The sequence below is a fragment of the Anticarsia gemmatalis genome, chromosome 20, assembly GCF_050436995.1.
Source record: "Anticarsia gemmatalis isolate Benzon Research Colony breed Stoneville strain chromosome 20, ilAntGemm2 primary, whole genome shotgun sequence".
Taxonomy (NCBI): Eukaryota; Metazoa; Arthropoda; class Insecta; order Lepidoptera; family Erebidae; genus Anticarsia; species Anticarsia gemmatalis.
Genome location: NC_134764.1, coordinates 4,000,711 through 4,016,457, shown reverse-complemented (window position 1 = coordinate 4,016,457; position 15,747 = coordinate 4,000,711). Strand labels below are relative to the sequence as shown.

At 35.5% G+C, this 15,747-nt stretch overlaps 5 protein-coding genes across 7 annotated transcripts; 2 read left to right on the top strand and 3 right to left on the bottom strand.

The window, feature by feature from the left end:
• Window positions 1–42: 42 nt before the first annotated feature.
• LOC142981510 (coiled-coil domain-containing protein 86) lies at window positions 43–793 on the bottom strand. Its single transcript, XM_076127483.1, has 2 exons — window positions 516–793; window positions 43–359 (listed from the first exon to the last, which is right to left on the bottom strand). The coding sequence occupies exons 1-2, from the start codon at window positions 695–697 to the stop codon at window positions 59–61; spliced, it is 483 nt and encodes a 160-aa protein (XP_075983598.1). The 5' UTR covers window positions 698–793; the 3' UTR covers window positions 43–58.
• Window positions 794–1,087: 294 nt separating this feature from the next.
• Window positions 1,088–2,713, top strand: Arpc3A (Actin-related protein 2/3 complex, subunit 3A). Of its 2 annotated transcripts, XM_076127544.1 has the most exons (6): window positions 1,088–1,130; window positions 1,222–1,336; window positions 1,428–1,604; window positions 1,685–1,880; window positions 1,995–2,056; window positions 2,301–2,713. In XM_076127544.1, the coding sequence occupies exons 2-6, from the start codon at window positions 1,331–1,333 to the stop codon at window positions 2,394–2,396; spliced, it is 537 nt and encodes a 178-aa protein (XP_075983659.1). In that variant the 5' UTR covers window positions 1,088–1,130; window positions 1,222–1,330; the 3' UTR covers window positions 2,397–2,713. The 2 variants fall into 2 exon arrangements, with proteins under 2 accessions (XP_075983659.1, XP_075983658.1); XM_076127543.1 differs by lacking the exon at window positions 1,088–1,130 and having other exon boundaries at window positions 1,137–1,336.
• Window positions 2,701–5,726, bottom strand: Arc42 (Activator-recruited cofactor subunit 42). The gene is made up of 5 exons (XM_076127542.1): window positions 5,536–5,726; window positions 5,076–5,459; window positions 4,531–4,946; window positions 4,101–4,343; window positions 2,701–3,941 (listed from the first exon to the last, which is right to left on the bottom strand). The coding sequence occupies exons 1-5, from the start codon at window positions 5,567–5,569 to the stop codon at window positions 3,795–3,797; spliced, it is 1,224 nt and encodes a 407-aa protein (XP_075983657.1). The 5' UTR covers window positions 5,570–5,726; the 3' UTR covers window positions 2,701–3,794.
• A 284-nt stretch (window positions 5,727–6,010) lies between these two features.
• POLDIP2 (DNA polymerase delta interacting protein 2) lies at window positions 6,011–8,833 on the top strand. Its single transcript, XM_076128159.1, has 6 exons — window positions 6,011–6,167; window positions 6,243–6,522; window positions 7,331–7,508; window positions 7,723–7,886; window positions 8,055–8,260; window positions 8,344–8,833. Exons 1-6 carry the CDS (start codon window positions 6,079–6,081, stop codon window positions 8,459–8,461), a joined length of 1,035 nt encoding a protein of 344 aa, XP_075984274.1. The 5' UTR covers window positions 6,011–6,078; the 3' UTR covers window positions 8,462–8,833.
• Window positions 8,834–8,906: 73 nt separating this feature from the next.
• On the bottom strand, window positions 8,907–15,483 carry AMPKalpha (AMP-activated protein kinase alpha subunit). Of its 2 annotated transcripts, none has more exons than XM_076128157.1 (7): window positions 15,023–15,483; window positions 14,362–14,667; window positions 13,906–14,214; window positions 13,056–13,251; window positions 12,663–12,777; window positions 12,259–12,378; window positions 8,907–12,064 (listed from the first exon to the last, which is right to left on the bottom strand). In XM_076128157.1, exons 1-7 carry the CDS (start codon window positions 15,275–15,277, stop codon window positions 11,809–11,811), a joined length of 1,557 nt encoding a protein of 518 aa, XP_075984272.1. In that variant the 5' UTR covers window positions 15,278–15,483; the 3' UTR covers window positions 8,907–11,808. The 2 variants fall into 2 exon arrangements, with proteins under 2 accessions (XP_075984272.1, XP_075984273.1); XM_076128158.1 differs by having other exon boundaries at window positions 13,915–14,214; window positions 15,023–15,482.
• Window positions 15,484–15,747: the final 264 nt, after the last annotated feature.

Here is a 15,747-nt window from a genome sequence, read left to right as displayed (position 1 = left end):
ACATACTTTTATGCTCGCAGTACAAAGAAGAAAAACAACACATTTTGATAAAATTAAGTTATTTATTAGCAGTAACTTGTTTGTTGGTGTCCCTTTTTTCAATAAACCTCAACTGCTTCTTTCTCATTCTCTTTATCTTGGCTGTGTTTGTAATGACCTGAACCACCTCAGATTTTTGTTTATTTTCTTCAGTGCGTTTAATATTTTGCCGTCTTCTTTCTTTTCTTTCCATTTCTTTTTGTTTAAGTTCTTCTAACATTTGTCTGGATAATTCTTTAGTTTTCTTCAATTCTATGCGCAAGGCAGTCTTCTTCTCAAAGCTTGCTTTTAATCCTTTTGTTTTGTTGACTGTAGCAAACCTGAAATTAGTAAGTTGGTTGTTAGTATAAGTCTATTTGGTCTGGTATTTATGTACTCGGAAGGTTAAAGACTGATAAGCCTGAGAATAAAACACGAGCTTTTAGGAACAGCTTAAGTTAACGGTAGGCTGTACGGTGGTGGGATTTATAACTTGCCTTTCTTTCTTAGACTTCCAAAATCTACCAGATTTAGGTACGCCTCGAATTGGTTCATTTTTTTTCTTATCTTGTTGGTTATCTTCTGTGTCATCACTGATAGAATTCACCGAATTATCCTCTTGATTTTTAACTATATTTGCTACTATAGCCAGCACTTTATCATTTGTTTCTGTAGCCATATTTTCTCTAAAAACCGAAAATTAACCTGCTTACAGTAAACAACATAACACAAACACGTGCCAAAAAAGGGTTGTCATTTGTCAAACGTTATTTGATGGCTGTCAACGGTGTCAAGTCGTGAATAAACAGAATATCTTTGTCTATTGACTCCGGAGCTGTTTAAGTTTTTCTTCATCTCGCTACTTACTTAGAAACTATGTAAGTAGCAAGATGAAGAAAAACTTAGCTAGTCGATCACTTTATAGGTACCGTCCATGATAGGTAATATCTGACCTTATTAAATGCCTACCCATCGGCATTTTTTAATCGACTAATCTCGTCAGGAACAAAATTTTTGTTTATAATCGCGACTACTCTACCTCTAAAAAAATAAACTGCAAAGATGTCAAAATTGAAATGTCAAATATGTCAATATTGCGATAGAGTTTACTGGTGATTCATTTCCTCTACTTTTTAACAATTTCTAATTTATATAAAGCAGAAAAACGAAATTAAAGTTTTATTAATAAAAATTTCCTTTTAGGTTTGATCATCAGTTGATTCCAACGATATTCGGAGTATTATTTAGTTAAAACAACCGGTGAAACTAAACAATATTTATAAGCGTATAAGAGTAAATAAGTGCTGCAAAAATGCCTGTAAGACTCTATTTAACTCCTTTATCCTGCAATAAATGTCCACAGTGAAATAGAAAATAAACTACTAACATTGTCGAATTTTCCTCAACAGGCTTATCACTCGACATTGACAGACTACACCCAGTCCGTTGGTAACTTGGCTCTCCTGCCGATACGCACTACGTTTAGAGGCCCAGCGCCTATTGGCCCTAAAATTGAATTGGATATCGTTGATGAAGCTCTCAATTACTTTAAAGCCAATGTGTTCTTCAGATTTTATGAAATAAAGGTAAGCATCTGTTTTCTAAACTTGTGTTTCCTGTTATAAAATTATTTTATCTAACATACGTAATAATATGTATATTTCAGTCTGATGCTGACAGAGTCCTCATCTATCTCACTCTGTACATTTCTGAGTGCTTGAAGCGTCTCCAGAAATGTTCAAGTAAGAATCAGGGGCAACAGGAGATGTATATGCTGGCCATATCTAAGTTTGACATCCCTGGAGAATATGGCTTCCCTCTCAACTCAGTGTATGCTAAACCTGGCAGCACCCAGGAAGCAGGTATACAATATTTTATTATTAATGTGTTTGATGAGTTTTAGTAACTCTTAACACTTGATAAACTAAATTACCAGTGATAAAATAGCTATAGTGTATGCATTTGTATCTTTACAGATTTGATGAGACAATATTTGCAACAATTGAGACATGAGACTGGAAACAGAGTCTGTGAGAAGGTAACATATTTTGATCTCTGTGATATATAGTTAAAACTCACCTGCTTGTTATTTCCTGTGGCAGGAAATAACAATAATGATATGTTTATAAAATGTGACACATTTTTGTAAGACCTTTTTCAATGATTCTTCTACCATTACACTCTTGATTGCATTAAAAAATCAAATATGATTTTATTTTGTTAACACAAATCTATCACAGCTCTTTGCAATGGATTTTATCTAAATAGCCATTGAATTTCAGGTGTTCACCACAGAAGATGGCAAGCCCAGCAAGTGGTGGTTGTGCTTTGCCAAGAGGAAATTTATGGACAAGTCTCTCTCTGGCCCTGGACAGTAAACAGTATTAACCAAAGTTAGCATTTAATATAAACTATCTTTTCAACTACAAATATATGAAGTAAATAATTAGCCTTTAAATATTTTTTAAATAGAAATCATTCCAGGATATTTCTTAAACCATAATATGGTGCATTTTAAATTTGTATTTCTTTTCATGTGCTACTTATACTTTTATTGTAATTGTACTAAAATAATGTATTGATTGACTTAAACATTGTCCTGGGGTTTCAGTTTTAACACTACCTGACAATATTTTCTTTTTTACATGTACTTATAAGGGAATCAATAAATAAACTTTTGCATTACTGAAAATAAGACTTTTATTCATTATTAAAATACAATAATACTAAAACACCATGTAGGATAAAAATATATAGGGTGTATAAAGATTTTTGTATCCTTAAAAATGGCTAAACCTTAAAGTGATTGTATAATTTATTACAAACAGTTGAATACAACAGTCTTATACTAATTGGCTCTGAAATATCATTACACTTAAAATTATTAATAAAAGTCGCACACAAAGCCCTTAGTTATATTTATATGGCTGTGTTTAAAATTGAGTATAGGTAACGGCAAGAAATGTTTCCATCTATTATATTAATGCACAAGTTCCATGTATCAAACAGAGAGTTGTAAATGATTGATTTACAGTTTATCATTATTCATTATTTCATTTGTAGAGGCAGTGACACAGCAGACAGGACAAACTGATTCCACCAATCATATATTATTTATAAATGCATCATTATTTATCTCATTATAAGATATTGAGCATTTTATTCATAACTTTTAATATAGCAATCATTAGCATAATCCTTTTATCCTGTTTAATACTGTAGAAATGTACACTCACAATTTAGTTAGTTTCAAAGAGCTGTGTTATTATTATTAGTTTATTGTACAATATAATATTAGTGTGGTGTTACTTTGTTGTCATTTAACCTTTCTTATCAGATATTATGTTGCATCTAATCTGAGTGATAAAAGTAAAGTGTAGTATGTACATAAAATATATACTTAGTCTAGTTTTAATATGAAAGTACTGCTTGTGTGTAACTTTTACTAAAAGTTGAGTATTTTACTGTCCATGTACCCTGTTTGTTGTATATAGCTGCATATTAAATATTATTTCTATTGCAATAGAGAGACTATAATTATTACGAATGCTGTAAAAAGCTGCATCACATCTTTACTTAAAACAATGTGCTGATTCTTATTTGCGCTTCTTAATGAGGACCAAAATGGTTGATTTGACAAAGTCTTATAGCACCCTATTATCACTATTGGTATTGGTAAACTTAATAAATTACGTGGCGACTTTGTGGCGACATCAATAAATTTCAAACATCCTATTCTATCTGTCTTCATTTGAGGTTACATACATTCCAGACAATCAATTAAGACCATACTCCTTAATCAGCTGTCCAGCTATTACAAGCCTCTGAATTTCAGAGGTGCCTTCATAAATTTCCGTAATTCTGGCATCACGGTAGTGGCGCTCCGCAGGCATATCTGACACATAACCCATACCTCCAAGAATCTATAAACAAGAAAAATCCATAAATCAAAATAAGCAATCCACACAATAACCCGTCTACCCACAGTAAGCTGAGACAAAAAATATACCACCTGCTTTGTTGCATTACACAATTTATAATGTAAAAAAGGAATAAAAAACATCTAGGTAAATGCTACTGACCTGTATGCACTGATGAGATAAAAATGTAGCTGCCTCAGATGCTGCCAACTTGCCCATAGCTGCCTCCTTGGTGTATGGTTTCTTGTTGTCCTTCAACCAGGCTGCTCTCCATGTGAGCAGTCTTGCTGACTCCAGTTGCAGTGCCATATCAGCCAGTTTGTTTTGAATAGATTGTAGCTTCATGATTGGCTTTCCAAAAGCTAAACGCTTTGATGCATATTCAGCAGCTACGTCTAATGATGCCTGAAGATAATAAAAATGAGGTAACTCAGAACAAAATTACAAAAGAAAAGTTCTTATTTACTTTCTTCAGAGGCAAGGCAAGAAATATATGCTGCTATGTAGAGGAATGATCTCAGTTTGGTGTTTGATATTTGTACAGCAAGAATGACTTCATTTGAGGAAGTTTCTAATATATGTGAAATATTACCTGTGCAATACCTAAGGCTTGTGAAGCAATACCAATCCTTCCAGCATCTAAGGTCATCATGGCTATTTTAAATCCAAATCCTGGTTCTCCCAAAATATTTTCTTTAGGAATATCACAGTCTTCAAACATAAGAGAGCAAGTGGAGGAGCCCCTAATACCTAACTTATCCTCTTTTTTCCCTAATTCCAAGCCCTTAATGGGCTTTGGTACAATAAAAGCTGAGATTCCTTTGTGTTTAAGACTCTTGTCAGTAGTAGCAAAGACAACTGAGGCCTTGCTCTCATAGCCATTAGTGATCCAACACTTTGTGCCATTCAAGATCCATTTGTCTCCACCATCCTTAGCTGTGGTAGATGCTGCACCAGCATCAGAACCATTCCCAGGCTCTGAGAGAGCAAAACATCCAACTGATTCACCTGAAAATAAACAAGTACATTTTTCACAATCTCAAAATATACAAATATACATAACAAAAGAATTGGTATGACATGCAAGTCATGCCTTCTTTGGTAAACAGGTATGAAATCGTATGTAACAAAACAAACCTGTGCAAAAAGGTGTAACAAATTCTTTCTTTTGTTTATCTGTGCCCCAGTGTAATACAGGACCTAGATATAATGAATTGTTCACTGACATGATCACTCCGGCCGAGGCACAGCCTCGGGATATCTCTTCTAGCGCTATGGCGTAAGCAAGATAGTCCAATCCAGCGCCTCCGACTTCTTCCGGAGCCGCTATGGCCATCAACCCCAATTCACCCATCTTTTTAATAGCATCCCCCGGGTACAAGTGTTCACGATCATACTTAGCAGCGTTAGGCTTCAGCTCTCCCTCAGCGAAATCACGACACGTCTTATAGAGCATTTGATATGTATCAGGCAATGCTGACAGAGAAGCTATACATCTCGTTTGTCTTAATGATGTAGAAGCTGAAATATAATTTAGCAATTTGTTAAGGAAACATTTAATTTACTAAACATAAGTTGTATGTTTACTAAAACTTACTAAGGATTTGAACAGTTTTTGAAATGTTAAACATTTTGAAATTAGTTCTTAAGGTTCGAATATTTAACTATAACATTCACCAAACTATTGTGGTTTTTAAAGTTGTATAATCAATGCCAATTTATTAGGTAAGTAATAAAATCAAAATAAATGAGGACTAGGGACTTTGAACTGTCGAAAACAAACAGCTGAAAACCAAAGACAACATTCATAATCTAGATATTTGACAGATGTTGACATTCGGCAGATAATATTTTGATACCCCACGCGACTAGCCGCGCGGAACAATAAAAAACTGAGCTAAAATCAAATAAACACAAAATTTTTAAAGCACGTTTTGAAAGGTATCATTAAAGTTAAGATTATAAGGAAAGAGATACCTAGGTGGTGTCCTTTTTTACTAAAATGAAACAAGAAATTTAATCGACTTAATTTCCAATTACACTTTGATTTCCGGCACCTCTATTGATAAAATTATCTTTTGTCAAGTCCGAGTCAACTGTCAAACAAAAATATAAAAAAATAACAAATTACAATGATAAAATGGAGATATTGTTAAGATTTGTACCAACGAGTCCGATTAGATTAACTGTTTCTAGAATTTTATTAACTCATGTAGCTCATTATACTAGGTAAAGGACCAAAGAAGATGATCAGAACCACTTAACCTGTTCGTTACTTTGCATTTTAATTTTCCTATATTTCAGGTTGGCTGAGGTTGGAAAACTTGAATCACCAAAGACATCTGGCAAATATGACACGGGACAGTTAATTTTGCATAAGGTATTCGGTTATCGAGGAGTGATTTTGTTCCCCTGGTTGGCACGGGTGTATGACAGAGATGCGACGAACAAAAAGGAGAGCAAAGATGCCTCGACATCAGCAGAGGCCTCTGGGGATTCTCTCTCAAACGTCGGCAAGGAAGTCAAGGGCAGGACTCATACATTCTATCAAGTCCTTATAGATACCAGAGATGCACCTTACATAGTAAGTATAACATTATTCTATATACCTTTTTATGAGTATAATTAATTGCTCTACACTATATTAATATTTATGCTGCCTGCATGTGGCTTGTTAAGAAAATATTACTTACTAATGTTATGTAAACTCCACTTTGTCTGTTTGAAAGATGATGTAATGTAGCTTTGGTACAATTTAATATTTATTTTGTTTATGGAACTAGGTTGTGCTATGTGTACTATTGACCTAATATGTCTCTACAAGAGATGAATATTTAATGTTATTATATTTATTTTTGACTGTGCAAACAAACATCGACATGAGACCTGAGTGGAAGAGAAAGGTATATTATATGCACATGACTAACAAATGTGTATGTGTTTGTGGTTCAACACAATGTAACATGCCTGTAACCATTTAAAAATAAATGCCATTAAATACATTGTGTATTAGGAATGTAGATATCAGTTTCTGAAAATAATGCTTTTATATTTTTACTCTAAGTTATTGTGTTACTAAAATCACCTTGAGTTATAAGTTGCTAATAATGCCTGCATAATCTTGGACAACATCTAATAGTTCAAGTGTTGTCAAGTACCTAAAAGAATTCAAAATGACTAAAGTACCTATGATACCAAAAATGAAGGAAGATTGGTTCAAATCATTGAGATATTTTTATTGCACAAGATGTGTTTACTATTACATAATATATACATACATTGATGTTATTTGTTGCTTTACTTTTAGTGGATAGATAATGCAATGAAATTACAACATGATTATATTATCACTATTTAGTTTACATGCATTATCTGTTACATGATTATTCCAGCGTGCTCAAACAGAGGCAGTTACGTTCCTCGGCAACCAGGAGTCAAGTAGGAGCTTGTATGCGATACCGGGACTGGACTATGTAGCACATGATGATATAATACCTTATACATCTGTGGAGAGACTCCCCCTACAGCATGAGCTCTTTGATAAATTCCTTATGCATAATCCGGACAAAGGTAAACATTTTACAATAATCAAACATAGTCATTGCATTTTGTAATATTGAGTTTTTTCAAATTTTGTTAAGAAATGTAAACTTATTTAACTTTAACTTTAGGATGGTAAAGTAGCTATCTACTTTACCATACTAAAGTTAAATAATAAAATTTTTGGGTCATTACTTATGGTAGCTATGATAATTCTATAATAAAAATAATCTTTTATTTTCAGATCCTCCATTCATAGCTCAAGAGACATTGCGCGCGTGGCAGAAGAAGAATCATCCGTGGCTAGAGCTGAGCGACGTGCACCGCGAGACGACAGAGGGCGTGCGCGTCACCGTCATACCCTTCTACATGGGCAGTCGCGAGTCACAGAACTCAGCCGTTTATTGGGTAAAGGCATCCATCATCATCTAACATCTCATTTGTATTTCAATTGGTAATGATTTGGGTAGCCAGAGTAAATTTTGTTAATGATACAATTTTTTCAAATTTGTTATCAGAATCAGTCTTTGGGAAGTATGTAGAAAATAATACTAAAGTTATGAATACTGTCTACAGTGGCGTTACTGTATCCGCCTGGAGAACCTGAGCAACCAAGCGGTACAGTTGCGCGAGCGGCACTGGCGCATCTTCTCCCTGAGCGGCACGCTGGAGACGGTGCGCGGGCGCGGCGTGGTGGGGCAGGAGCCCGTGCTGGCGCGACACTCGCCCGCCTTCCAGTACAGCAGCCACGTCAGCCTGCAGGCGCCGAGTGGACACATGTGGTCAGTACACGACACACCACACATATCTTCCGCTTTTATTATTTAGGCTTCATGAGTATTAATCCTAAATAATCTCATTTCAGGGGTACTTTTAGAATGGAGCGAGAGGACGGTTACACGTTCGACTGCCGGATCCCGCCGTTCTCGTTGGAGAGCAAGCCCGACGAGGGTGCTCCGGTGGCGCCGACGCCCGCGGCATGACGGGCTCCGACGACTCAGCTCACGCTCTCCAAACAGCAAGCAGGCCGCGACCGGGGAGTTACCACTACACCCAAACTCCGCGGTCCGGGCGCCTTCAAATGTATTAGAGAATCGTGAACGCTCGACACTGACGATTTGTTAGGATGTGATGAAATTGTTTCCGATTGTGATGTTCATACGACCAGTCATTTTACTTTAGCCGTTTATGCTATAGACAAATAATGATTCCCTATATTTTAGCTTTATTTATTTGTTGTTGAGAGTAGGTAGAGATCCTTAACAATATTCATTACATCCATTGTTTTGTAAGAAATTCCTTAGTTGTTTTTAAAATAATTTCTAGATCTGTAATAAATTACAGTATTCTGTTAATTGTGTTTTGATTTAGTTGAGCTCCCTTGTTGTACCTTATTCCTAGGATAGGTCGATACATAATAAAACACTGTTGACTATCTCTACGAGATTTTAATAACTTGAAATATATTGGAAGTAAAATTTGGAATTGCACAATACTATACATATTTTATCAAAGCTATACAACATAAATAATAATTAACAATTCATATAATAATACTTGTAGCATTTAATAAAACTATTACATATTAGGATAAATTATTATTTCTATGTGTATAATGTTCTAATCATCTATACATGTCGCACGTCGCCGCCCAATTCGCTAACATATCTTGTGATTATTATGAATTAAGCTATGGATAACTATAACAGCAGTATTTAATGCTTGGTTTAATACAAGGCACTTTTCTATTTGCTTAAATTAAGATCGTACTCTTTGGTAAAATCACATGAATAGGTTACGGTCAGACGAACACGCGTCTCTGAGAGCCACTGACTTACGCATACTTTGTTAATTTTAAGTGTTATATGTCCGAGATATTATTGTTTTGCTCATTATCCTTCTCGTGAGATTAAGGATTTCGAGCTCTGTCTAGCTAATTAGCAAGTAATTAGCAGGTCCCGTTTGACGCACGTTCGTGTGATCCCAACTGATAACATCGCGGCTCTAATGTATCACAATATCTTAAAACTTTGGAGTTACCATATCAATGGAAGGTCTTCAGTTATTACTTACACTAACATCTGACAATTATATCGAGGCAACCGTGTTTCAAGTACATCTGCAACTATTTAACTCATCTTTATTTGTAAGGAATATATTGTATTAATTCACTCTAATATATTGTATTAAGCTATAATTACAATGTGCTGTATCACAATCCAATAAATCCCTAAAAACGAGATGTTCGCTAAAATTATTGTATTGTGATACGTAAAACATCATTTACTGCTAAAAAATATTAAATAATCTTCATAGCACCATAATGAACCGACCTCAACATTAATTCAAATACTATCTAATGTAGCATTACCTTAACAAAATAATAAACGTCTAGAAACAGCGATAGTAAACAAATTCATATAAAATGTTCTTCTTTCCCACATAAGACAATCAACAAAGAAAAAAAGCATTAAATTTAGTAAACACATAACATATATCATCGCAATTTTTAGACGTTTATGAAACGGTAGTCGCGATTAGTCTCGTTATATTTGTCAGATCATACTTATTTTATTAATCAACATCCAATTTCATTATTTTTATCATCTAATTGTAACCGACTCCGTATAATTAATTAGCTTTAATTAAATCACACGCGAATGTACGAGGCAGTTTAGACTAGTGAATAATTTAATTTGCTAAATTCAAAAATATGTTAGTGTATCAAAATATTGCTTGTTGAAATTAAGCTGTGCTATAGCCGGGTGGTCTGCTTTCAACATTCTGTTAAGGACGTTATAGAAAACAAATACGTTGTTCCATCGTATTCTTAAAAATCGGCCTTTAATAATATATCTAATATACAAAATACACAAAAATTCATATGCAAATATACTTGTTGAATGTTGAAAGTAGCCAACGGGCTGTAGTCACAGCGACCTAGACACGCGTTTCATACCATTTTATAGGATAACATAACACTACGTACGTTTCGTTTGACCGTGGCCGTCCAACCTGCCACTTCGCTGTAATACTATGTACCCGGCAGATATCTAATGAAAACTCAGAATCTTGTTAACTACTAGACTTACAACTCATTGTATGAAATACTTCTTACTACAAAATGAAAGTAAATCTCATTTTTCTTCACATGCTTAAGTGCACTATTCAGTGGTTCCATGGAGATCCCGCTTTGAAGTAAGTAGTACATATAATATTGCACTTTAAATGAATACTGATGAATAAAGTCAGTAGACAAGATTCACAGCGTCGTTACATTTGCCGGATTGTTCCATCGCTTCTCAACTGAGCATAACATTTAATTAATTGAACCAATATTATTACCAATCAGTACTTGCCATTTAAACATAATTTTTATAATTGATTTTGATAACATGCGAATAGTTATTATATTATGTTGTGCGATATTCATGCTTCTGTTACCCTGTGCGACGGTAGCGGTGGCAACCATTACCCAATACATTCTATTCTATATACGATCATGCTATACTATACAATATAAGGGAAAGCTTACATATAAGCATTTTCATTCCGCAAAATTGTATACATTGTGTGAAAATTCACTAGCTTTTTTGCCAAACATTGATGCCAATAAAGCACAACAATTTAAAAGTAGTAGGATTTTATACTATATTTATGCGAAAACGGATCGAAACCGTCTTTTCCATCACCGTGTACCACCTCACGTAAGCATGTAACCGAAGTGGTTCCGTGTTGCAGGCACGTCGACTCGGCTACAGCTAGGCGACGCCGCGCTTACGGCCCCACGACCGCGGGGGACGGCTAATTGTCGCCAGGGGGACGACTTGACGCCAACATTTATAATCAGTTTGACGTTGATGTAAGAACGAGAACGAAAAACGTAAGCGCGGTGACGGATGAACGTAAGCGGAGGAACCGAGATGTAAGTGCGATGACGACGGTAAGTGAACTACGCGCGTTTTGCGGTGCTTGACCCTATGCAAGGCAAAGCTGTGCTTACTGCTTTGTAATCTCGATACGATAACGATCCGTTTACGTGTCGATGTGTGCATGTATTTTAATGTCTACAAGTGAATGCTTTCATCGTTACGTACACACATTTGTGCTGGACTGTGCCGAGCCAAAGCATGAATATGGCACAGAATTCAAATATATCGAAGCAATTTAAGCTACATAGCTTGTAATTGTCATGGACGATACAAGGCGCTCAAACTTCAAATCAAGCGAGACACCGCTCGCAATATTTTATACCAATTATTTGCGCTAAGCTCGTCAAGTTGAGAAGCGATGGAGTAAACAACTAATAACAATAATATTAACGTTAGTATTACCGAGCTAGTTGTATGATAAGTGCGGCGCACATCTCGAAGAACTCCATAGTGTGGTGTCCCTGCAGCTGTGTGGGCGACATGGGGGGCGGGGGAGGGGGCGGCGCCGTGAGGGGGGACGCCGCCTCCTCCTCCGTGTCCTCCTTCTCTCCGGACAAAGACTTGAAGTCTAACAAATAAGACTTGTAGTCCACTTGGTACAACTGCAGTGACATCTTCACGTATTTCTCCGTCATCTTGTTTAGTGTGCGTACTCTGAAATTTTAATAGAACAACGTTAATAAAAGAAGATATTTAGTGACATCTCGTACACGCTATATTGCCAAGTCAAGTCCAACGTATACGGGCTCGTACGTTCTGATGCGAGACGTACACGTGCACGAATATTGACTAAGATAAATGAGAGCATTAGGTATATTCATAGACTCCCCAATGTCTCTGTCACTCACCTAACATGATACGGGTTGATAACTTTCCACTCGTAGTCGAGCGCCTTCATCGCGCGGAACACTTCTAGCATTATGTCGTTGGGTTTACTCTGAGATCTTATACCTAAGTGCCATTTTGCCCTGAAAAAAAAAACATTCAATATTAATTAAGCTTTATTATTGTTAGAGTATTTTTTTTAGCAAAAGTGTACTATAATGTTAAGGTTTTTAGGTTTATACCGAAAACATTACGGAACTTAAGTCCTGATAAATACAGGCGGTCAATACTCTTTGGATTACCACAATGCGGACAATCTCAAAGTTATATAAAAATGCGTATTAATTGCAACTACAATCTCAAATAGTTAATCTAGTAGGTATTTTTCTAAATCTAAGATGCAGGTACATAATAAATGTTGTATTACCTCTTGACAGGCGTGCCTCTCGCCTTGTCCTGCGTGCCGTGCGGGTGCGGGTGCGGCGCGATACGCTCCGGGTGCGGCCGCGCAGGCTCCGACGGCACGGACGGTGGCGAGTTGCCTTAAAACAATCCAGCGAAATATTTAAATATCTACATACAATAACGTCAAAAGAGCCAATAAAGGCAGTAATTTTATACGAAACAACCAGGGTACCAACATTATAATTATTATACTATTATGTTTAAAATGGTTCTAGTGAAAATGTTTTCTTACGGCGATTTTGCATGCATTTATTCGGTATAAACCATTTGAAATATAGATTCCATAAACTAAAGAAGAAATCTTTTTTCTGAGTACAGTCAATTTTATAAATAGAGATACTAAATTTGTACATACTTGCAACATAAAAATCTTTAATTTCAGCCTTGGCCGCTTCATCAGCGATCCTCTTATTGTCTATGATCAGATGGTAGGCGATCGCGAGCTGATCGTGCGGGTCCCCGCTCAACAGCGCGTTGTGTACCTCATGCTCTTTCACACCAAACTTGTCACACACCTCTGATATTGCCTCTGTGTCGATAACACTACTATCCTGAAATATTATTGCAATTGTTAATAAATATAATTAAATACTGACTATTGTTAGTAACTCAACTATCAAAGAACTACTCAAGAACATACTTATAGGGTTTCAAACTTCCATGCACATGCTTTTGGTGTATTCAATAGTTGTATTAGATCATAAAAGAAGTGTGTGTGCTTTTAATTTCTGTTCATTTAATAGATATTTGTGTTCAATGTTCATAGAGATTTGTTTTGTAGATGAGTTTTTATAAAATAAACATGCATTTGCAAAAAAAGAACACCCACACAGATACACAAACATTTCTTTATAATAATGTACTTGTACTTCATAATGTGACCACTATCATATTGAGAAGATAAGGAAGAAAGTTGAGTGTGTAACTAATAGTCAGTATAAATAATAATGTAAATATGATTGCAAAGAAAAGAAAAATAGCAGTGAGAAATGTTTATGACATTAGTTTTAATCAATAAAATGCTAACAACAGTATTTACTCATTGAAGTAAAACTAGTCATTGCCCTATCACATTTTTTAATTTAATATTTGAAATTTTCAAAATATTCATGGAGCCATTAAAAGTATTGTCCAAATTTCTCACTGCTTGAATGTTTAGGTAGTTAAGTCCCTACAGTAAAAAAAAAACAAAAAGGCAAACCTACACCAATTACCTGTTCAACAGGGGAGGGGAACAGGTACCCCGGGAGGTCCTTTTGGAACCATTCATGTTTCTTCACATCCTCAATAGTGGCTCTCTTCATAGGGTCCACTTGCAAGGTCATACATAGCAAGCTCACTACACTCTTGTTCAAATACTCCGGTATAGGGAATATACCTGATTTGATCTTTCTAAATAGTGTAGGCACATGTTCATCGTCAAATGGTAGAGTACCACACAGTAGAGCATATAATATCACACCACATGACCATACATCTACTTCAGGACCTGCATATAATTTTCCAGATATAACCTAGAATGAAAAGAAAACTTTATTTTACAAAACCTTTGCAACACACAAAAAAAATGACATAGCATTACTCCTTAGACATTGAAATATTTGTGAAATGTTGAGGTTCCAAAGATTTATTTATAAGATTTCACTGTCATTTTTACATACCTCTGGTGCTGCATAATTAGGTGAGCCACAAGAGGTCCTCAGAAATTCACCATCCATCATCATGTTTGACAGTCCAAAGTCTGCAATCTTAACATGCATGTTGTGGTCCAGTAACAGGTTCTCTGGCTTCAAGTCCCGGTGCACAATCATGTGTCTATGGCAGTAGTCCACTCCAGATATGATTTGTTGGAAGAACCTCCTTGCTTCATGCTCTTGTAACTTGCCTCTTTTCACAATGTAGTCAAACAGCTCCCCTCCAGATACATATTCCATTATCATAAATATGTCTGTTGGAGTTGATATTACCTGAAATTGTACACAGTAAGTTTGACTGTAAAGGTTTTATGTCCATGCAATAATACTTTGTAAGTTTATTTGTTTATATTAAAAAAATGACAAGTTATCTAATCAATTTGTATCATATAATAAGGAAGTTATAGTTTTCTTAAGCAAAACAAAGGTTTTCTAAGCATTATGATAAATGACATGTCATAGTGCTGACTTGTTGCAAACTATGAATGAATATTGAAGTGTTGGGAGGAAAAACATTTCTATAACACAAATGTTTGTGTATTGTTACATTATGTAAATAAAGGTACATCAAATCAAAGCCAACTTGTGACTTTGTCAAGGTTACATCAGACAATAATATCACAGTTACCTGGTACAGTTTGATGATGTGGGGGTGTCGGAACAGCTTCAGATTCTGTATCTCACGTCTGATCTTGCCCACAACATCCAAGCTTTTGATCTTCTGTCTGTTGAGGATCTTCACTGCCACCTTGTGCTTCGTCACCACATGCTCACCGATTTTAACTTTGCCAAACGTGCCCACCCCAAGGGTTGCTCCCAGCGTGTAATGTCCTATCTTGACAATAGGCTGGTTGCTGCCGCTGGTCGTCACTTTCTCAGCCATCGTTAATAAATTTATAGCGAGAAACTTTTTACATTAACATGCAACCTAACACCACTATAACAAGTATATTGTAATAATATTTATTCAAGCCCAAAAGGCATAATAAATAGAGCTAGCACGCAATTACACACAAAAAAATACGTCAATTTTGTACTACAGTATTGAGATAATTTAGAATGAACTACGGAATGAACAAATTAAGAAATGTCATCTTAACGTCAAAGTTTATTTACTTTTCCGAAAGTAGGTGTATAGAGGTGACCCTTGATGAAGTTACAACACTGGATTGAATTTAAGACTCAAAGGAGTTCATTTAAATATTTCAATTTGATTTTAATAAAAAAAATATTTTACTCCTCTAAAGCTACCATAATAACGGAAAGGTATTAAAATCTCAATAATTTCGAAGGGTGTTGCACGCAAAACTGCAAGAATTAACCATACCCCTAAGTTCTTGTCTATGGTTTTAT